This window comes from Oncorhynchus keta, chromosome 30 (assembly GCF_023373465.1).
Source record: "Oncorhynchus keta strain PuntledgeMale-10-30-2019 chromosome 30, Oket_V2, whole genome shotgun sequence".
NCBI lineage: Eukaryota > Metazoa > Chordata > Actinopteri > Salmoniformes > Salmonidae > Oncorhynchus > Oncorhynchus keta.
In genome coordinates this window covers 38626830-38648611 of record NC_068450.1, presented here as the reverse complement: position 1 = coordinate 38648611, position 21782 = coordinate 38626830, and the positions used below count along the sequence as shown (strand labels likewise).

General features: G+C 44.1%; 2 protein-coding genes across 7 annotated transcripts in view; one reads left to right on the top strand and one right to left on the bottom strand.

The window, feature by feature from the left end:
• Positions 1–14529, bottom strand: part of LOC118363543 (protein transport protein Sec24B-like) — a 23560-nt gene extending 9031 nt beyond the window's left edge. Inside the window, exons 1-19 of one of the 5 annotated variants that reach the window (XM_052488413.1) lie at positions 14371–14529; positions 14014–14058; positions 13644–13915; positions 11784–11890; positions 11284–11399; positions 11008–11166; positions 10749–10887; positions 9556–9711; positions 7363–8025; positions 7074–7223; positions 6259–6378; positions 4319–4402; positions 3980–4143; positions 2986–3170; positions 2598–2700; positions 1671–1797; positions 1451–1560; positions 1120–1232; positions 199–317 (exon numbers count right to left, since the gene is read on the bottom strand). In XM_052488413.1, coding sequence (XP_052344373.1) covers positions 199–317; positions 1120–1232; positions 1451–1560; positions 1671–1797; positions 2598–2700; positions 2986–3170; positions 3980–4143; positions 4319–4402; positions 6259–6378; positions 7074–7223; positions 7363–8025; positions 9556–9711; positions 10749–10887; positions 11008–11166; positions 11284–11399; positions 11784–11890; positions 13644–13915; positions 14014–14058; positions 14371–14529 — 3091 coding nt within the window. Of the gene's footprint in view, positions 1–198; positions 318–1119; positions 1233–1450; positions 1561–1670; positions 1798–2597; positions 2701–2985; positions 3171–3979; positions 4144–4318; positions 4403–6258; positions 6379–7073; positions 7224–7362; positions 8026–8808; positions 9099–9555; positions 9712–10748; positions 10888–11007; positions 11167–11283; positions 11400–11783; positions 11891–13450; positions 13562–13643; positions 13916–14002 lie in introns of those variants that run through there. The other 4 variants (XM_052488414.1, XM_035744506.2, XM_035744508.2 and 1 more) reach the window with 4 other exon arrangements.
• On the top strand, positions 14474–21746 carry LOC118363544 (nuclear cap-binding protein subunit 1-like). Of its 2 annotated transcripts, none has more exons than XM_035744513.2 (22): positions 14474–14657; positions 15402–15490; positions 15635–15735; positions 15866–16022; positions 16167–16274; positions 16375–16496; positions 16661–16730; positions 16813–17028; positions 17135–17232; positions 17338–17401; positions 17497–17607; positions 17878–18005; positions 18119–18193; positions 18321–18424; positions 18835–18957; positions 19085–19187; positions 19321–19414; positions 19569–19672; positions 19869–19986; positions 20457–20597; positions 20816–20929; positions 21045–21746. In XM_035744513.2, exons 1-22 carry the CDS (start codon positions 14624–14626, stop codon positions 21156–21158), a joined length of 2388 nt encoding a protein of 795 aa, XP_035600406.1. In that variant the 5' UTR covers positions 14474–14623; the 3' UTR covers positions 21159–21746. The 2 variants fall into 2 exon arrangements, with proteins under 2 accessions (XP_035600406.1, XP_035600405.1); XM_035744512.2 differs by having other exon boundaries at positions 20454–20597.
• Positions 21747–21782: the final 36 nt, after the last annotated feature.

Genomic DNA, 21782 nt, shown 5'->3' with positions numbered 1-21782 from the left:
AGTTTGAGGGAGAGGAGGGTGTAGTCAGTCTGCAGTCAACAACACCGTTGCCTTGCCAAGAGCTGTTTGTTGTTTAGTAAGACAACGACATGTTGGCTCGAGGACAAACTGACTGGCACCCAGGCTGGAGATTTTTAGGCAGTGGACCTAAAGATGGAGGAGAGCTGACTGAAACACACACACACACAGAACACACACCGTCGATGTCGGAGACCACCAGCATCTGGGGCTGCGAGAGGCTCTCGTGGAGGTTGTAGAAGTGGATGGTGCTGTTGAAGGTGATGAAGCCCACTCGGGTACGCGTGTCCCCCGGCATCCTGAGACACAGAACAGACACCCCTCTGAGAGTTAGCCTGGCCGCGGCATGTAACAGTACAAGGAACAGGTCAAGAAAATGGCAGAATAACTCTATGGTTTGAGAGATACCAGATGTGTGTGAGCGTGGAGTTCTGGTGAACTCTTTTTCACGTCAGAATGTGAGATTATGGAGTTCAAGTTGACGTGACTGACATTTTCCAGACATCGGAACCAGCAGTGAACCTTCGTCAAAGCTAGTTTTGTATAGTTGCAACAAAGAACAGGATCATTTCCTGAGAAAAACAGGAAGGACAGTCCTGCTAAAGTATTTCACGTTTCTCTTTTCTTTTTTTTCTGGCAATAGTTCAAGTATATACACTTCAAAATGGTTTGCTCCCTAAGGAACTGTCCGATTAAATTCGGATTTGACCAAATCTTATTGCTCACCATGTGTATGAATGTTGACGGACTTAACTACTAAAACAGAAAGCAACAGAGCGATCACCATTTACTTTTATATGCCTCCACTTCTTACGCACTTGCAAGCCAGCCAATACTAGTATGACTTTTATAGTAGGGCTTGACCTGTTTCACATTTGATCCATGGCTTTTATTTGTTTATTTCTCTTTGAAATGGAGCCTTGACTACTTAATAGTAGGGGTGTGAGCAGGAAAGGACTTTGTCAGATACATATAAACTGACTGGAAAACTATTGCTACTGCACCGGTTATCGAAGTGAATTTATCATTAGTCAACGGCAGTGCTGCTATAAGCAACTCAGATCATATTGAACACATGAATCCAGGTGCGAAGCTACTCACTTGTCCAGGTTCTCCAGTAAGGTCTGACAGAAGACGTCCAGGTAGCCTGCATCCACCGCGTTGTGAGACACATCCAGCACAAACAGGTACACTGCAGGCTGAGGAGGCCGCAGCTGGGGACAACACCCATACCCATGCTTTACTCAAAACATTCAACCAGTTCACATCTGCAGACTGACAGTCTGATATTGGAAAGCACAGTGCCTTGCCATTGGTGACTGCATGAATCTGATGGAGACCTGCCCTCTAGAGGATTGTGGGCAAACTGTTTCTGGATGAATGAACATTGATCTCAAAATTATTATTATTATTGTTTTTTTAAATCACTCACCATGTAATCTGAAGAGGCTATGAACTCCACCGTGGAGTTCTGCACCTCTGGCCTCTTGTGGGGCTCTCCATAGGATCGGGTCACGGGATTGTACATGAACTCATCGGGAACTGTGAGGGGGAGAATATGCACGTTCAAGTCATTTAGCAGATGCTATTTAACGTCTCACATTTTGGACGGTGCTGCCCTAAGTACACATATTGAATAGAGGGATCCGTACCATCGTTGACCCTGTAGCAGAGGCTGCATTTCCATCTCCTCTGGTCCAGGAAGGAGACGAAGGGGTTAATGTAGGTACGACAGGAGCGACATCTCACTATGGTGCTGGACGTGATCACTGGGAGTTGCTATGGATGGAGAGAAAGAGAGATTATGTGATTACTTTTTTAACTAGGCAAGTCAGTTAAAGAACAAATTATTTTACGATGGCCTACCGGGGCCAAACCGGGACGACACTGGGCCAATTGTGCGCCGCCCTATGGGGCTCCCAATCACAGCTGGATGTGATACAGCCTGGATTCGAACCAGGGACTGTAGTGTCACCTCTAGCACTGAGATGCAGTTCCTTAGACCACTGCGCCACACGGGAGCCCAAAGATGAAGACGACTGTTGATTTGTGGTTTGTTACTCATTAAATGATTTACATTCTACACCTGATCGAACCTGCGTCTGCAATCTATAGGAGAGGACTCTTTTCTGTCAAGTCTTTATATCAACAGTCTGCTTTTTGTACTTTTACCACCTTGCACCTGACACTGTCAATGAAACTAAAATAATGGCTTTCTGCACCTCCTCACCCTCCAGCTCATTCTGCCTTGCCTCCTGCTTTTCTGTTTCTGAACTCAGGTCAACTTCCTATGACATATTGACAGGGTGTTATTAAGGGGCACTGAACGCTACAGTCAATATAAATAACCACTGAAGTGTCTTATTCTATGATATTCACTCAATTCCACAACAAAACATTTGTGCTATGTTCAATGTAGAGTTTCAATTCAATTGCACTTCCAAGTTGGTAGCTTCCTGAAATGTCAGTCGCTTACACCTATCCAATCCTCTCAGATCTACACCAGCACATAGTAGTTAGGGGCTAGGGGATGTTTGTGGACAGGACCCGGGTTGTATTAGGGCTGGGTGTCTTCTTACTGCGAGGTCTCTGAAGGGGTGCAGGAGGAGGCCCAGAGGCAGCCGGGCTTTATTCAGCAGGGCCTGGGTCTGTGGGATGTTGGTCAGGGTACACCTGAATGTGCTGTGGAGGCCAGAGAAGAGCTTTTAGCACAGCTTTGTAAAGGCATGAGCTAATGAGTTCAATTGAGTGAGCGGGGACTATGGAGGAACAATGCAGTGTGGAGACAGAGGAGAAGTACGTTTGAAATCAACAAATGTTCCCAACATGCGTTTTGCTTGATCCTATAAATAAACTTGGGATCGCACTTGTCATTCCTAGTATTTCAGTTTACGCTGAATATTGTCCATTAGTGTTGTGTCCAGATACCAGCATATCCTCAAACCCACGAACTTCCCCTGCGCTTACTCCGGGCTGCAGTTGGCCTTCTTGAGGTCAGCGTTGAGGTTGGGTTCGGGGGCATCCAAGGGCCGGTGGGGCAGAAGGTTCCTCTCCTGCAGCAGGTTGACGGGCCGCAGCGCCTCCACCTCCAGCTCTGGCACACCGCTCAGCCCCCCCAGGGCCGCAGACAGCTGGGACATGTTAGGGAAGGGCTGCATGGACAAACAGGAGGCAGTTAGTCAAACAGTCACTAGGGACAGGTAGATCATTACCACAAGGGTCAGGTGTGGGGCAGAGATGAACATGATAGAAAGGAACTGATATCCACAACACTAATATGCCCCCAGAGAAATGGATTGACATGCAGTGTAGGCCAACTCCTTTTCATGTATTTCATGAGGGACCATATTAAAATTACACAATAAGGCCCGAGGGGGTGTGGTATATGGCAAATATAGCACGGGTAAGGGAAGTTCTTATGCACAACGCAATGAGGAGGGCCTGGATACAGCCCTTAGCCGTGGTATATTGGCAACACCACAAACCCCCGAGGTGCCTTTTTGCCATTATAAAACTGGCTAGCAATGTACTTAGAGCAGTAAAAATAAATGTTTTGTCATTCCTGTGGTGTACGGTCTATTATAAACTGGGTGGTTCGAGCCCTGAACTCTGATTGGCTGACAGCCGTATACCATGGGTATGACAAAACATTTATTTTTACTGCTATAAATACGTTGGTAACCGGTTTATAATAGCAATAAGGCACCTCTGGGGTTTGTGGAATATGGCCAATATACCACGGCTAAAGGCTGTATCCAGGCACTCCGGGTTTATTCGTGCATAATAACAGCCCTTAGCCGTGGTATATTGGCCATATACCACACCCCCTCGTACCTTATTGCTTAAATATACCAACGCTGTCAGCCAATCATCATTCAGGGCTTGAACCACCCAGTTTATTTAGAATATATATGATCTTTTAGTCATACACAACCAGGTGAGTTGTACCAGAACATCTTACCTGTGACAAATGCTGGTAGCCAGTTTGGTTGTAACTGCCGTGTGAGGGGGAGGAGTCTGTCCTGGGGGACGGCCTCTGCTGATAAGCTGGCTGCATGCTGGGGTAGCCATAGCCAAAGGGCGGGGCTTGTTTGGTCATGTCAGCGGAGGGGGGAATGGAGGACTCTAGAAATAGAGTGACAAACATTAGGGTTGAAGGTACCAAATTGATGACTGCCTGCCCACTTAGTGCATTTTGGGGTTGTGGTTGAACGGAGAGAAATGTGGCAGCAGAATCGTTCAATTGTGTCAAATGCCTCAAAGCGGCGCTGGATTTTTAAGAGCCGAGTACAGTATGTACCTGGGTAGTTGCCGCCTTCCAGGGAGTCGTAGCTGTTGGGCACCGGGGACGCACTGCCAGTGGTAGTTGAGGAACTATCACCACCTGAGAGTGGGAATGATGGGGGAAGGAAGAGAAAAACATTTGAGGAGCTGCTCTCTAACTTTAAAAGTTTAATACAGTGCACATGCAGGCGGGAGAAAAATGACACATGAAAGGTGGACATGTTAGGCGTGTGTAAGCAGGGCAGGGGGAACGTGATGCTGATGAAATAGGAAAATAGGTGAAGCCATAGACAGACAGGCAGTAGTTATCATCATCCCTCTACGCTGTACACATCCAGCCTTCCCTTCCAGATCTCTGAGAGAAGGCATTTTAGGTCTCGCCACCCACACCCACGCACTGGAAGCTCTGAAAGAGTTGTTTAATCCAATTGGGCAAAACTGAGAGCTGTGACAGTGAACCAAGATAGCGCTGCCTCATTGGATGAGCTCCAATTATCACAGGCAGCTAAATCTGCCTGCCACCCCAGTGGATTAAGTGCTCTAGATATTAAAGAACCTGGGCCTGGGGAAACATGTACTATGACTGACAAGCCCTCCTAACACATTGGAATTCAGCTAATTAGACATATCAAAATGACCAAAAATGGAGAGCGGCTGAATGATGATTGGCCAAATGTACAGAGAATGATAAGAAACCACTTGAGAAAAAAAAAAATAGGACAAACAAGAGAAACATCAGCGGCACAAAAAAATAAAGTGCATGAAAATGACATCCGAAGGCATTTGGAGAGCAAGGGCAGAGGAGAAAGAGTTAAGGCATAGCACACTTAACTGAACCAAGGTGCTAAGGAGTGCTAGCTGCTAGAGCTGACTTGCCTCAGCCTCTACCCTTTTCCCATTGGAGACCAGTGAGCGGCAGAGAGCCTGTTAGCCCGTGGTAACAGGGGACGTGCTATATATATAACAAAGTGGTTAACCTCTAGACAATAACACACTACCCAAGGATGGGGACCCACCAGCGCCTCTAGGACATTCATCAACACCTTCTCATTGAAACACGGCGTGTACTCTGATAACAACATGTGAAATGTAGTATGAATAATATCATTATCAGGATAGCATAACTATGGAAGTTGCTAAGATTTCAGGTTCCAAACCAACTGGAGGCTATTGACTGGCCCAAATAGGGGGTCTATTGAAAATTGTGTTCAATTATGTCTGCTCTAAACATCCGTTTATCTAAATGCAAAACCAATCATGCAAAAATCTATTGTTTTTCAGGAGGATACAATTTGGAAATTTCAATGGGAAGCAATAAGAAGGTTTTTATTCAGTGACCAGTTAGACCCCTTCCTGTATTTGAAATGCAGACAGACATTCCCAAATGGTTAATGGGTGAGAGGAAAACTAAAGACATGATTGGAAAGGACAAGAACGAGTGCATAGCCTGAATTTCAAGAAGACTAAACAGATTCTAAAACAGAACATTTACTCTCAAACACTACACCGTACTCACATTATTTGAACCGATGGTTCGAATGAGGCTTAACCTCTGTGATGAAGTTAGGATAACTGATCAGATGCTCCACACCATTCTGATTGCCATGCTTCAGTGATTTTAGTTACAACGAGCTCACATCACTAAAAACAAATATCTATTGGGAACACTGTGATAATGTTGGGAGAAGATATGGCGTAGATGTTGAATGCGGGGACGCGTCAGAATGCGTGGAATGCGTCAGATGGGCAGCAGAGAGAGATGGATCTGCAAGTGGGGGGCAGGCAAGCTGCTAGAGATGGGCAGAGGTGGCTTTGAGACATGAGTATGAATGCAAAGTGCCTGGGGTTGAAAGGAAAGTAAGTGGGTTGATGTGGGGGTCGGGTTGGTTGGGTGGTTATTGGAGTTGGGTTGGGATGAGGGGCGGGCAGGGATGGGAATAAAAGCTATAAGCAGACCTGCTTCCTCATCCTCCTCCTCATCAACATCCTCATCGGAGCTGGATGACAAGGGGGCAGCGTTGGTGGAGGCGTTGGCAGAGCTAGCGCCACTATTGGCTACATATCCGTAGTGCATGCCTGTAGAGGGGTGGGAGAGGGTACAAAACAGAACAACCGTCAACTATGTGGAGGGGAGGAGGGGGCGAGGACGGAGCCGGAGGACTGTCAATTTAGAAAATCTGTGTCTGTGTGGTGGGAATATTGGTGAGGATGCTTGCGATTCGCCTGTCGAAACATCCCATCTCACTAGCTTGTACCAAATTGAGACAAAAACAAATCATGGTAGGATTGTATCTATGGAGAAGAGAAAACGGAAAGCGAGACAGGACAAGAACAAAAAGGAGATAGAGGACCTATTAAATTCACTTAGTTAGACTAAGCCTACAAGAAGTGAGTTTGAAAGATGAAACACAGATCCCTTCATCAATCATTGAATGAAGGTCCTCAGGGTGAGGACGGATAACCACACAAACGTAAAAATGCAGGAACTAGGGCAGGAAAAATTACCGTATAACTGACGGTTATGGATGAAGACCGTCATGAAAATTAAGTAACCGTCATAACTGTAAAAAAAATTATAAAAATGGATTTTACGGAGACCGCGGTCATTTACCATCATCCAAAATTCCATGCATGTCAGAGCCTTGGCAGGATCCTCTTAAACTTGCATTAAAATGGCAGACATGGGCATGCCATTGAGGACTTATGGAGTTACTGTAGAGATATGGAGGCTAATTCAAAAGTTGAAAAGCCTCTCTTCTCTCTCCATTTACCTTGCTGATGCCCCGGGGAGGAAGTGAAGGGGGTTCCTGAAGGTGGTCTATCTCCATCAGCACCCCCGGTGTTGTGTGTGACTCCGTAGTGGTCATGTGCCATGGCTGCCTGGTGGCTTTGGTCATAGTGCTGGAGGACTGGGGCTTGGACTGGGGAGAAGACGACAATTAAGGCAGAGGCAAGTATATCAAATATTGTCATCACATAAATTAAAAAGAAAAGGGGATTGACAAGTGTCTCAAAATCGATTATGTACGGACAATCACAACAGTGCAGAGTCGACTGTACCTGCATTACCCTGGCCGTTGACGGTGGCTGGTTGGCCGGGTGGAGCCATGCTATGCCCAGAGGGAACCGCTGCAGTAGATGCTGGGTGACTGGTGCCATTTCCTGGGGGATACTGGTGGAGGGGAGCGCCTATCAGGTTGGAAATGGCTCCTGGGCCGGTGGGAGCCTGGGAGGAACGCAAAGTGCCATACTGGCTGCTTCCTGGTGCAGAGGGGTACGAGACAATGGGGTACATGGGAGTGCCTTGGCTGCTGGGGGTCGCTGACACCAAGTTAAGCTGCTGGGGATAGATTAGCGCTTGGGAGGGGAGGTACTGCTGCTGTCCATGGTAGGCCCCATGCGGTGCGTAGGGGGATGTTTGTTGGAATGGAGGTGCCTGTTGGGGGTTTGGAGGGGCAACTGAGGTGGGAAGGGTGCCATAGGGCTGAGAGGGAGGATGGGAGCCTTGAGTTACTCTGTATGCAGAGGGGGCTACAGTAGGTGCAGCAATAGGCTGCTGGTGGCTGTTGTGGTGGTAGTAAGCACTGTGGTCATTGTTCGTAATGGGAGATTTGTTGGGGGCAGGGGCACAGTGTCCAGAAATGGTTGGGTAGCCCTGCTGTTGAGGCCCTGCTCCATAGTACCCCGGAGGATATGTGGATGGGTAGGTCTGTCCTACTGGACCTGTGGAGAATAACAGTTGAGGTTAGCAAAACCAGGATTCATGTTACATTTTTTTAAAGGAGTTTGCGTAACAATTTACATATTGTTGATGGATTTTTGATCATCAATGTGTAATCAATCTACCATTATCAAAAGTATTACCTACCTACATTACTAAATATTATATAGAAGGGGTCAAACCTGTCAATGTCAGCTAAGCAGTTACTGACTTATTCAAACCAACAGTAACATAATTTTGCTAACTAGCTGCCGGTGTATTGTCCTACCAGTAATGAGATGTCAATACCCTAGCTAGCCTAAAGGTTCCTCCCCTCCATGGACCCTTGCTGCGTTAGTACAAAAAGCAAAGAAGACAGATAATTGCTGGCAACATCCATTTGTGAACATAACCAATATTACTACAAATACTTTAGTGATGTGGTTGCTCAATATAGCTTGCCAACTAGCTAGCTGGCTAGTTGCAAGCTTGAATGGATGTTCGCTAGAAAGTTTAGCTTTCTCTTTAACGTTAGCTAGCAAGCTAGCTACAGTACAGTAGAGGGCTAACGGTTTGCTAGCTGTTTCTAGCTAACGGTTTGCTAGCTGTTTCTAGCTAACGTTACTGCTAGTTAATAACAAAAGGACAATTGTTCCGTTTTTACTAGCTAATAACGCTATAGCTAACGTAAGTTAGTTATCTAAGACGCAATAGCCAAGCAACACCCTTTCACACAGCCATTAGCTATTTCAACCACTGGCACTTGCTAGTTTAGCTAGCGGCCATATCTCCACGGCCCGTTTTACCATTCTGATAGGGGGGTGCTGCTCCACCATTAGGCGTAGAGTTCATGCTGTAACCGACAGGGGTTTTCAGGTCCGTCTCTTGGTCACGAATGCACAGGGTGACAAAAACACATGAAAGGTTGTCAACAGGGCAATATTCCCATTTGCTAGCTAGTTGTTGGCTGAAGATTTTGTGTCCCCTACTCCGATGGCTGTCGAGCAGAGACGACGAGGTTCATCCACTTATGTGAAGCTGCCGTTTCTATGCGACTAGAGATGGCATAACGGCGCCACCTGTCAGTAGGCAGAAGAGCAAGAGCTGGATCAAGTGTTGAAAAAAAAAATGTATTTAGCTAGTCAAATCAGCACCTATTTTTTCTGTTGTTCTTAATCATGAATATAGATGTTTTATTTATTTATTTGTATTAAACAATAAACCAGGTGATGATATCATGGACATATGTCTCTGTCATATTTACTATCTAGTGTAAAATGTTATTGCATTTTTAACTCATGATGGTGAGTAATTAAAGGCAAACAAATAAAATAACAGATCTGTTGAGGATTACTTTAATTAAAATAGGCACATGCCGATTGTCACCACAATCACATTTGAGTCTATTGAATAAGGATGGTCCATTTAAAATACATGAATGGGTTAAGCTCCAGGTAAGGTCTCTGCTTAGCCCTGTTGACCTTTTTTTAAACTGGTGATGTCACATCACAATGCATCCTGGGGGATCCTGGGCCGCATGGCTGTGCACTCACACTCCTCTCTCTGTGGAGGTGTGGCAGGGGGCTCTTCTCCCTTGCCCTTGGTGTGACCACCCTGTCTGCAGGCAGAGCAGGAAAGAACCAGCTGGCAGCAGAAGTGTGTGGAGCATAGCTGGTACTGGTCCCACGGAGAATTGCAGTACCTACACTCTGCACACAGAGGAAGGGGAGAGGAATGTTGATGAACAGGGCCTGGTTTACCAAAAGCATCTTAAGGCTGCATTCATCGTTTAAACCTTCGTAGGAGCATTGTTAAATCTCAGAGCTGTTTCCCAAAACCATTGTTACTAAAGTTGCGCTTGAAAAAGCTTGTTATTTAACAACTGCCTCAGACCACTCAGAAGAGTTAAGTATGTCATTACATGCTTTTTTGCATTTCCACATCACTTTATACACAGAAATCTCTGCTAAACACAAAATCAAGATGTTCATCTGTCTTTCTGTGACTGCCAATAACTTCAGAACAAATGTGACCGCGACTACAAATACAAAGTTGACGATTTCTTTGCATAACAAGAGAAGGGTATCGACGCTTCAAGTGAAAACTGAGATGACTGTATTAAAATATAAATACAGTCTAAGCTACATAGGCCTATAAATTAAATTCTTATAAAATACATTTCATGTTCATTCAATTCAGTTTTATTTAGCAATTTGTGCGCTACCGTCTGTGATTTTTGCCTCAATATATTTAATGTGTAACATGTGAGCAATGATGTGCCAAATCTGGATTTTGTGCATTATTATAGCGTAAGCATTAGAATAAGCCGGTTCAATATTTGTAGCCATAAGTGATATCGCTCTAGGAGCTAATTCGTCATAAGTATTGTGGAATAATTGTTATGTTAAGGTAAGATTGGAAAGGCAGAACGCTGATCCTAGAGCAGTGCTTCCTTTCTTTTGATCCTATCAGTATTGACACATGCCTCAACGGCGCACTTAGCAAACGTTCTCTCTGCATGGCGCTTTGGGAATCGCATGTTACATCTTCGGCTGTTGTAGAAAAGATGCGTGGTTAAAACACTCGTAAGCCTAAATTCCATCGCTTTCAGGAAATTGGACCCTGGTCTCTCGTTCCAACAGGAATGGTGAACCATATGTTGGAATGCTGGGTTTGCTACTGCTTACATTAAAAAAACATTGTGGTGATCATAAAGTCTTAAGGGCAATTCATAGTTAACACAGACCTGAGATGATGTCACTGTTGGAGAAGATTGCAAAGCGCTCGTCAAACACAAACAGTTTGCCGCGATAGAAGCCCTCAGGGAATTGTTCCAGGTACTTATGAATGCCACCTTTCAGCTGATAAACCTCTTTACACACATGCTGGAAGTAGGAAAGAAACACAAACACTTTGTTTAGATTGAGCTTTTTGGTTGGATAAAGTGTGTTTGAAATGTTCCAATTATATACTGTCACTGTGCAAAACCTGAAAGGTAGGCTTACTTTTGAGCGGAGATAGGCTGAGCCGCGTTCACAGCGAATGCCACCGGTACAGTACATAAGGACCTTCTTGTCTCGAAAGAGGTCAAGGTTCTGGTCAACGTAATCGGGGAAGTAACTGAATTTTCGGATGTTAGGGGCCAAACATTGGCTGAACTGGCCCTGAAAACAAAAACATATTTAACCTGCCATTATCTTTATTACTCTATACGATACACTTTAAACATGCATAAATAACCAAGTGGGATACAAACATATGCAGTCAAAAGCAATACTTACAATTCTACTCTCGTAGAAGTTCCGGCAGTCCAGCAGTATTGTATCATTGCAAGAGTCACCTTTTGACAAAAGAGCCTCCACTTCTTTGTGGAATTCTTCAGGTTCCAATTGAGTACCTAGGTGGTAAAAAGAGGATTAACTCAGGGCCATATTCAGCCATAACCACTTACTGGTTCCATCATCTCAAATAGCATATTTGTATTTTTTTTTATTTATCCGTTATTTTACCAGGTAAGCAACGACCTGGGGAATAGTTACAGGGGAGAGGAGGGGGGTGAATGAGTCAATTGTAAACTGGGGATTATTAGGTGACCGGGATGGTTTGAGGGCCAGATTGGGAATTTAGCCAGGACACCAGGGTTAACACCCCTACTCTTACGATAAGTGCCATGGGATCTTTAATGACCTAAGAGAGTCAGGACACCCGTTTAACGTCCCATCCGAAAGACGGCACCCTACAAATATGAAACGCAGACGTACACAAGACACATGTTGTTTACCTGCTAGACTGTAGAAGAGGGCATCACGGTCCACTCCCATTGGCACTATTTCCTTGTAGACTCCAACCCTCAGGTCACAAAAACACTCTGCATCCCCCATTGCTGGTCTAAGGGGAAACAGAAAGACATATTGAGCATTGAAAACAACACTTGGGCGATTCCACGCCAGTACAGCCCGAAAATATTTAAGGTTTCTCAGATTGTTATAGAAATTTTCACATAGTAACTTCATTGGGACGAAGAAAGTTTGAAATGGTTTTTACAATTCTATCACAGTTTGAGAAAGTCATGATGAAAATGGCCATTTATAAGGCCCTTTTTAGACCTACACATGCCTCCTGTAAGACCCTATGATCTGTGAAATGTACATGATACAGACAACATCTTGGTGTCATTATACTCCTAACAGAGTCTGTCTAGATTCAGAAACACACTTTTTTTTACATTAATGTGTTCAACATTTAATACAAATATTCACTATAATTATAATTTTTCAAAAGTACCCTTTTTGATTTCATTCATTTCAATTTCTAAGCATTAAATGGATCAAATATTTAAGTACCAGAGAACCCATTCTGGAAAGTTGACATGTTTGAAGAGTATATCGTTCCAAACAATATGTAAAAAAAAATATATAATAATAATAAATAAGCAAAATCAAAAAGGGTACTTTTGAGATATTAATATTTTTAATGTTGAAAAAATGAATGTGAACATTATTATTTTGGGATCTTGACATACTCCATATTTGAGATCACACTATTAAAGGAGTAAAATGCAATGGTGTAATGGTGCCTGGAGAAGTGGGTATACTCAAATGTTGCTAAAAATGTCCCAGACGTCCTGCCCGGCGAAGGAAAGGCACCTTGTGTGAAAAATTCTATGACAAACAGTGACACGCACAATGACCTAACGTGATAAATCCCATATTGGTCTTTCACAGTCAGGCCAACCAAAGCTGTACTGTGCAGTAGGCTAATAATAGGCCAACTATTGAAATAGATAAATCAAGCTATCAACTGTCAGAAATTCACAGACCACTTTTGAGGTTGGGGGAAAATCCAAGATTTTTTTTATTTTTTTATGTAGTCACCCTTTAATTCAAGCGAACAGGCACCTAGCACTGTTTGGTTATATGTGTTTCTGTAGCACGAGTTGCAGTTTGAAAAACAAATAGCCACTGGATTGATTCTGCCAGGTAGGCATAGGCTACTTTGTAGATAGTTAACATTTAATTGAGAATTTTTTTTGGGGAAAGCTTTTCCATCTACAAGACAATGGTTAGGCCTATTGTTGGCGTCGCTATATTTTTCCTGTTCTTTAATTGTTTAAAACTGGACATTTACTTCATATATTGAGGCATGTATTGCCTTGCTTCAAAGAATACTGAGCAAAAATATAAATGCAACATGTAAAGTGCTGGTCCCATGTTTCATGAGCTGAAATAAAAGATCACAGAAATGTTCCATATGCACAAAAAGCTTATTTCTCTAAAATGTTGTGCACAATTTGTTTACATCCCTGTTAGTGAGCATTTTACCCTTTGTCAAGATAAACCATCCACCAGATAGGTGTGGCATATCAAAAAGCTGATTAAACAGCATGATCATTACACAGGTGCACATAAAATCATCTGTTTATAAGCCAAGACTCTGTAATTCTGTTACCTTGCCAGTTATAACTGGAGTTTTTCACAAAGGGCCTTTTGCCAAGCACAGATGAGCTGTGGATCTGCCAGCTGACAGTAGCAGTAGAGCAGAAGAACCTCACCTGGGCCACTTTACAGATGACAAGAAACAGAGCATGAGAAGGTATTGATTTCATAGAGTACTATACAGTCTTATGTAATAACTCCCATACTTGTGAAGCTGGTCACCAGTGATGTGACTGGTGTCAGGTATCCAGGAGGAAATGTCCACTGGCTCTTTCTCTGTTGATTGTTGTTGTGAAGTGGCTTCTTTCTCAATCTGGCTCAGTAAAACCTCAAATGTGGACTGGGTAAGCTGGTGAATGTCAGTGTCATGAGTCCTTGCCACATGTTTATGGATGGAAGAAAGTTCCTTGAAGGTCTGGCCACAGCAATTCCAAACTGTTGTTGAAGCTCTTTTGGATGCCACAAATGTACCAAATGTCTGCAATATGAGAGATACGTCTCCATTATGACATACAATAACCAGCACTTTAGCAACCCAATAAAACAGACCGTTTGTTACACTCACCCTCCTCTTACAGAATGAGTAGTACTTTCGTAGAGTTGCAGAAAGTTGGAGTTTTTCTTGTTTTAAATCATGGGGGGCAAGGGTGTCAACATCTATGTTAATTAACTCATTGCATGCCATATCATCGGTTGTCATCATGTCCCCTCTTCTTTCTGTGGCTAGACCTTTTCTAGAGTGATAACGTTATTTGCTAAGTTAATAATAAAGATAATGTGACCTAGCATACAGTTGAGGCTAGCCCCCATGCCTTGTTTAGCTTATGTCAGCAATTAAAACATTAAACGAAGCAAATAACCTTTGTACCCGAGTTTATCATCAAAGCCAACAAAATGTAGCTATAAATTAACACTACTAGCTAGCTAACTTACGTTAGGACACACCGGCGATGACAAATACGGAACCAAACACAAGAAATTCGGAAGACAAATAAAGTACACAACCAAGTACTTCTGGTTAACCTCCACCCCGGATGTGCTTGACTTGAATCTGACCGCTATTATTTTTGCGACCATTGAAAAAAATAACATCTTTATAACTTGGTTTCTTATTTCGAAAAAATATTGTTGCCATATTCAAAAAGAAGCAGCACACAATTGTTAATCCAACGGTGTCAACAATAAAATGTCGAGAAGACGGCACAGTGACGGAGATGATGGTAAGTTGTCGCTAGTTACTTCGAGGCTAACGGTATAACGTTTGCTGAAGCCCGCGAGAGTTGATGCTGCGAGCTCTCAATGTGTGCATGCTAGCCAAATAGCTAGCTAACCACCTTGATTGCTAACTAAATCATTGTAGCTAGTCATTTCAATTAGCTAACGGTGACTGTATCGGTTCATACTTGTATGTGACACTTTAAAACAAGTTTTTTCGCAAGTCATTGGCAGTTTTCCAGCACCCCATTATTGGCTAGCTAGTTAGCCTGATGGATTAGCATATCCCTTGCTTTTAGCCGGTTAACTAGAAATTGCCTAGCAAACTACCTTTCGTTCCCCATCACACAAAGCAAAAACACTTCTTTATCCTCCCATTGCGTTAAACATTTGACCAACATATAATGTGATATATAGCTAACGTTATTCTCTTGTTGTTAATATTATAACTGTATAATATAACTGTTAATATTATTTCAGACCTTGGGGGCGGCAACCATGCCATAAAGTTGTTTATCTCGCTAGCTGGCTATCCTCTGCCATTTACCCCACAGACAGCGGTTGTTCAAAATAATGATTAGTGAAATTAACTAGTTAGTAACTTGTTACACTACTGAAGGATAACGTTTTTAAAGAGCTAAGTATATTTGAGCTAGCACAAAATACGACATTGAAGGAAGGCTTTATCTCAGACTGTATATGGTCCATCTCCCCATCATCCGTCCTGTATGTGTCTGTCTGATTTCAAGGAGGCCAATCTCACAAAAGAAGGAGAACGTCTGAGCCCATTGAGATTGAGGATCGCCTGGAATCACTGATATGTCGAGTGGGAGAAAAGGTAATAGGGCTTTGCAGTAAGTGTGGGGATGTTTTCTGCATGATACCCATGTGTGTATTTTCTCACTCACTATAATTTTTTTTGCCTGATTTGACCCCAGAAATCACCAGATATGTTGCCCTACAACAATTTCTTCATTTGCAGAGTACCTCTTCCCTGGAAAGCAATTTGGAAGGTCTTGCAGGTGTCTTGGAAGCCGACCTCCCCAATTACAAAAACAAAATCCTCCGCATTTTGTGTGCTGTGTAAGCTATTGGAAGTTATTCTAATACATTTGAAGGACTTTTAGTAATAAAAAAAAAAATTAAAACATGGAATGAGTAGGTGTGTCCAAACTTTTGACTGGTACTGTAATTGTGTGTCTGGTTTTGACAGGGCTCGACTTCTACCCGAGAAGCTGACAGTGTACACAACATTAGTGGGCCTTCTCAATGCCAGGAACTACAACTTTGGTGGGGAGTTTGTGGAGGCCATGATCCGACAACTCAAAGAGACCTTGAAGGCCAACCTGTACACTGAAGCACTTTACCTAGTAAGTGTTCGGTGCGATAAAATAATTAGTCCACAGGCTCACCAAGGCAATTTTATTTCAAAGTAATTACAGATGCATTACAATCATGTTTGACGTTATGCTCAACAATGGTTTCCAACACCCTGGCTTCCCTCTTTTCTCCAGGTGCGCTTCCTCTGTGACCTGGTGAACTGTCACGTGATCGCTGCCCCCTCCATGGTGGCCATGTTTGAGAACTTTGTTAGTGTCTGTCAGGAGGAAGATGTGCCACAGGTAACATCTTATTGATGCATTTTAAACCCTTGAATTGTATGAAAGTATATTCAGTTTAGTTTTAGGATTGGTACATTTGGACTGTTTTCCCTGTTCCCAGGTGCGCTCGGACTGGTTTGTCTATGTTGTACTCTCCAGTCTCCCCTGGGTTGGGAAGGAACTCTATGAGAAGAAGGACGTGGAGATGGACAGGCTCCTAAACCAGATTGACGGTTACCTCAAGTATGCCCCCCTCTCTTAGTTTGGTCTTTCTGGCTCTTTCCTAGTTGAGGAACTGTGCATGATGTAATTCAACTGAAATTCATGAGTATTTTGAGGGAGACTCCTTTGTCAACTGCACTCAATAGTGGTGAGACGGTCATGGTGACACCAATCTGTTTTTTTAGGAGGCGACTGAAGACTCATGTCCCCATGCTTCAGGTTTGGACAGCAGAGAAGCCACACCCACAAGAGGAGGTAAGTAAGAGATATGTGTTCATATATGTTATTCCTCTGTCATAACCATCATAACCTTCACCTCTTCCTTGCTCGCCCTCAGTACCTGGACTGCCTGTGGGCTCAGATCCAGAAGCTGAAGAAGGACCGCTGGCAGGAGCGCCACATCCTGCGGCCGTACATTGCCTTTGACAGCGTGCTGTGTGAGGCCCTGCAGCACAACCTGCCACCCTTCACCCCACCTGCCCACATGCCCGACTGCCAGTACCCCATGCCCCGCGTCATCTTCCGCATGTTCGACTACACCGATGCCCCTGAGGTACTGTGTAGTACTCCCTCGCTCAGACCAGAGAAAGAGGAATGTTTGGGGATGGGGTGGCCTTTTTGGAATGCTCCGACTAGTCTTTCTCTCTCCCTGACCACAGGGTCCCGTCATGCCAGGCAGCCACTCTGTGGAGAGGTTTGTGATTGAGGATAACCTTCACAACATCATCAAGTCCCACTGGAAAGAGAGGAAGACCTGGTGAGCTGCTGTACTTTCCAGTTGACTTGTTTATGTGTTCTCTTGTTGTGCGAGTGAGTCATTTATGACTCGTAATTGATCGAACAACTTATTATTTGTTTCCAGTGCTGCGCAGTTGCTCAGCTATCCAGGGAAAAACAAGATCCCACTCAACTATCACATTGTGGAGGTAAGCCCATTACTGCTTCATATCAAGGTTTCATATCAATATGAGGACATGATCGAAGTCGACGCTTCGGTTCCTCTTTCCCTCTCTTCTGCCAGGTGATCTTTGGAGAGCTCTTCCAGCTGCCCTGTCCCCCCCACATCGACGTCATGTACACCACACTGCTCATCGAGCTCTGCAAGCTGCAGCCAGGCTCCCTGCCTCAAGTTGTATCCTTCTCCCCACTACTGGGACTACCCATTACAGTCTAGTAAAGGGCACACTGAATGGGTGGTCCATCACAGAAATGCTTGTTTTGAATACTTAAGAAATACATTTTTGTCCTATGCCAAAATTTGAGAATAGTGGGAAACCAAGTTACACAAAATGGCATGGGAAAGACCCTACAATTTTCTGGACCACAAGTAATTATTTTGTCAGGCTTGGATACCTGTTTTACATCAACCGTGAGCGTTTACCCCTTAACAGCCTCCTCCCAGTTGGCCCAAGCCACAGAGATGATGTACATGAGACTGGACACTATGAACACTACTTGCATAGACCGACTCCTCAACTGGTTCTCCCACCATTTGAGCAACTTTCAGTTCCGATGGAGCTGGGACGACTGGTAAGATCAGCTGTCTTTTTACACAGCTTTTCATTTTATTTAGTTGGAACCCCTACTTATTATATTGAAATACTTATTTACTATTCCGAACAAATACATGTTCTTCTCCAAAGGACGGACTGTTTAGCGCTGGATGCAGACAAGCCCAAGCCCAAGTTTGTCAAGGAGGTTCTGGAGAAATGCATGAGGTATTTCCATTCAGATCCACTATAACTGTGTTGCACCCAGATTGTTTTGAATCATACATGGCGAGGGATGTGTTATAGAGTCTGTCCCTGTAAACTGACCAATCGGCTTTTTGTTCTCGACCTCCAGGCTCTCCTATCATCAGCGGATAGTGGACATCGTCCCGCCCACTTTCTCAGCCCTCATCCCAGCCGACCCCATCTTCTTTTACAAATACCAAGATGAGGCCAACAGTAAGTACACTGCCTCTCCAGGGGCCATTCATTTATGTATTCTTGAATATATTTCTGTAAACCTCTGTCTGTTGGTGCATCATAGCCTGGGGACTAAGATGACTCTATTGTGCTCATAATTGGTCTGCCATTTATTTAATTTTTTTTCTGTTGGATTGTAAGAGTGTGATCACAAGTGGCAGCCTTTTGAGGGTAAAGCTCAAATAAACCCCAGGGCTAACACTTCACATTAGTGTTGTTATTCCAGTGAAACTGTTATGGAACAGATGTAATTAGCCTGTAACAGGAAAGAAGTTCACTCGGCTTAATCTAAGTAAATACGATGTGCACAGTCTTCTTTTTTTCCTACTGTTGAACTATTGGCGTAAGCACCATCGGAAATACAACACGACACCTCTGCCTTTGTCCAGGTGCGCTGCCAGGCTATGCCGTGGCCATAACGGTGGGCAACGCCATCAAGAACCGGGCCTCCAATGAGGAGATCCTCACCGTGCTCAAAGACGTGCCAAACCCCAACCAGGAAGATGACGATGGTCAGTTAGCCCCAAAGCACTCACCTTCTCGGTGTCCCTATATCCTACATACACTCATTACAGTACTGTACACCATAGGGATATGTTCTGCTAATTTCTCACCCGCTCCTCCTTTGTCTGTTTCCAGATGAGGGTGAGGGCTTCAACCCCCTAAAGATAGAGGTGTTCCTGCAGACACTCCTCCATCTGGCTGCCAAGTCCTTCAGCCACTCTTTCAGTGCCCTGGCCAAGTGAGTGACTGTTATTCTGACCCACGCCCTCCATTTATGTGCCCTCCTCTGTGCCACAGAAAAGGGTGGCATTGTTCAGCCTTGAGGCTTAGTGTAGCATCGCTATGATACCAGTCCTGTTTCCATCTGCCAGGTTCCATGAGATTCTGAAGGTCCTGACGGACTGTGACGAGGGCAAGCTGCACATCCTCCGGGTGGTCTACGAGGTTTGGCGGAACCACCCACAAGTGAGACCGACCACCCAACTCCGTCACCTACACTAGAACCCTCATTTCCACAGAGTTAATATAGATTTTGTGAATTGTGATGTGACCATAGTGTGTATGGAGAAATATGAGTATGTAGTGTAACTGTGCAGTTGACCTTTCTCTGTCTGTGCAGATGATCTCTGTGCTGGTGGACAAGTTGATCCGTACACAGATTGTGGATTGTGCAGCTGTAGCCAACTGGCTCTTCTCCCCAAACATGGCTCATGAATTTACCAGGTGGGTGTTAAACCCTCTCTGCGTGTGTGCTCGCACACGCATGTTTGCTGTGTCTTCCTTTGCTTTAAATCAGATCATGCAAATATCTCGATCAATAGTTTTCAATTATCCTAATATGTACTACAGTATAAAAAAATCCACGGTTTTGAAATTATCAAACTCATTGTTACTCCATGCTTGGCCGTGTGGTGGGCAGGTTTTACGTGTGGGAGATTCTGCACTCCACCATCCGTAAGATGAACAAACACGTCCAGAAGATTCAGAAAGAGCTGGAGGAGGCCAAGGATAAGCTGGAGAGGCAACAGCATAAGAAGGTAGGCAGCAGGAGTGTGTCCTATCAACCGCTGCTGTAAACACTGCCTCTTTATAGACTCTTTAAATGCACGAATCGACCAGCCGCATTGTTCTGAATATTGTACTGATTGTGCCAGTAGTTTCTCTTCCAAGGTTTGCACAAAGCAGAATGTTCCCTTGTCTATATATAGTGACCTTTTTAGATTGTGCACTGGTTTTGCTTTCTAAACATGCATCACACGTGGTATTTTCAACCCAACACATTTAATTTGGCCTTGAATGGACACACTGTCCCTTTCAAACATATTAAAACATTTTGAATCAGTTTAGTCTGTGTTTGCTGATAATAGACATTACCAGTAGATGTCAGTGCTGCCACCATTTTTAAAGGGAAGAGAGGAGCCAAATACGCAAATAAGATTCACTCTTTCTCTCCCTCAATCTCTCTCGTGTGTTTGTCTCTGTCTCTCTCCCCTCCCTATCTCAGCAGAAGGACAGTGGCGATGAGGAGGACATGGAGAAGAACAGTGAGGATGAGGACGGTCAGCTGGAGGAGCAGATCGAGCGTCTGCAGGAGAAGGTGGAGTCGGCCCAGAGTGAGCAGAAGAACCTCTTCCTGGTCATCTTCCAGGTAGTGCATGGGCAATACATCTTTGAAGTTAAATGTACAATGACGGCAACATGGTTTCCTGTTTTTGTTTTCAACTGTTCAGCGCTTTCAGTGATGCTGAGGAGAGGACAGTAGACATCCTGTCACTCCAACGTGTTTTGTATGAGTCCATAGTACCCAGCCTGATTTCATCCTTTTTATCCCCTTCTAATCTTTGTCCCTCTCTTCTGTCCCCGCAGCGCTTCATCATGATGCTGACGGAGCACCTGGTGCGCTGCGAGACAGGCAGTGTGGATTTTAGCACGCCCTGGTACAAGAACTGCATCGAGAGGCTGCAGCAGATCTTCCTCATGGTATTAGCTAGCCTTTCTCGCCTCGGCCGTCAGTCTGACAGGCCCTGTTCGTTCAATTCCATGTCATTTCAAGGTCAACTGATGTTCATGTGGTTCTTTTGTGTTTTCTTTGTAGCATCATGTGACCATCCAGCAGTACATGGGGACCCTGGAGAACCTGCTGTTCACCGCCGAGCTTGACCACCACATCCTAGCTGTTTACCAGCAGTTCTGTGCCCTGCAGCTCTGAGACCCTGCACACACACCATTACTTTACATATGCCATACTCATATATATATATATATATACACACACACACACACACACACACACACACACACTTGCATCAAGATGTCCTCATTACTTTTTAATTTTTATTTTATGTATGAGTGCCATTGACGGTATTAACTATAAAAGACCATATTTGAAGGAGGATTTGTTTATTTGGTGACGTAGTACATTTGACAGATGTTAGAATCTGTCTCTCGGGTCTTATGCCATTTCTTTGTGTTGTTTTTTTTCTTTCTCCCCCTTAATTTTGCTGTTCATTTTTACCACGTTACTCGTAGCCCTATTAAGGTGGCTCTTTTAAAAAAAGAACTGAGGTTGCAGCAAGGCAGAGGGTGGCTTTCAGTTTTGCTCAGGCGAGCCTGAATCCAGAGTGCTCTATTTTTTTTATATGTATTTTATGTGAATTGAAATTGGGGAAATGATTCAAACTCCTGTAGAGTCTTATCTGCCTGTATTATCTGTATGGTGTCTACTGAGGGGAGTGCAGTTCTGTTTGTCACTGTGTAACACTTTGGAACAGTGATGAAATAAATACACTGAAACGGCTTCCTCTTACAAAAAAAATCTCTCTTTCATAACTTT

Coding starts and splice junctions, on each gene's coding strand:
- LOC118363544 (XM_035744512.2), top strand. CDS start 14,624: ATGTCGAGAAGACGGCACAGTGACGGAGATGATG. Junction 16,731..16,812: donor AGCCACACCCACAAGAGGAG/GTAAGTAAGAGA, acceptor GCTCGCCCTCAG/TACCTGGACTGCCTGTGGGC. Junction 18,958..19,084: donor CAACCAGGAAGATGACGATG/GTCAGTTAGCCC, acceptor GTCTGTTTCCAG/ATGAGGGTGAGGGCTTCAAC.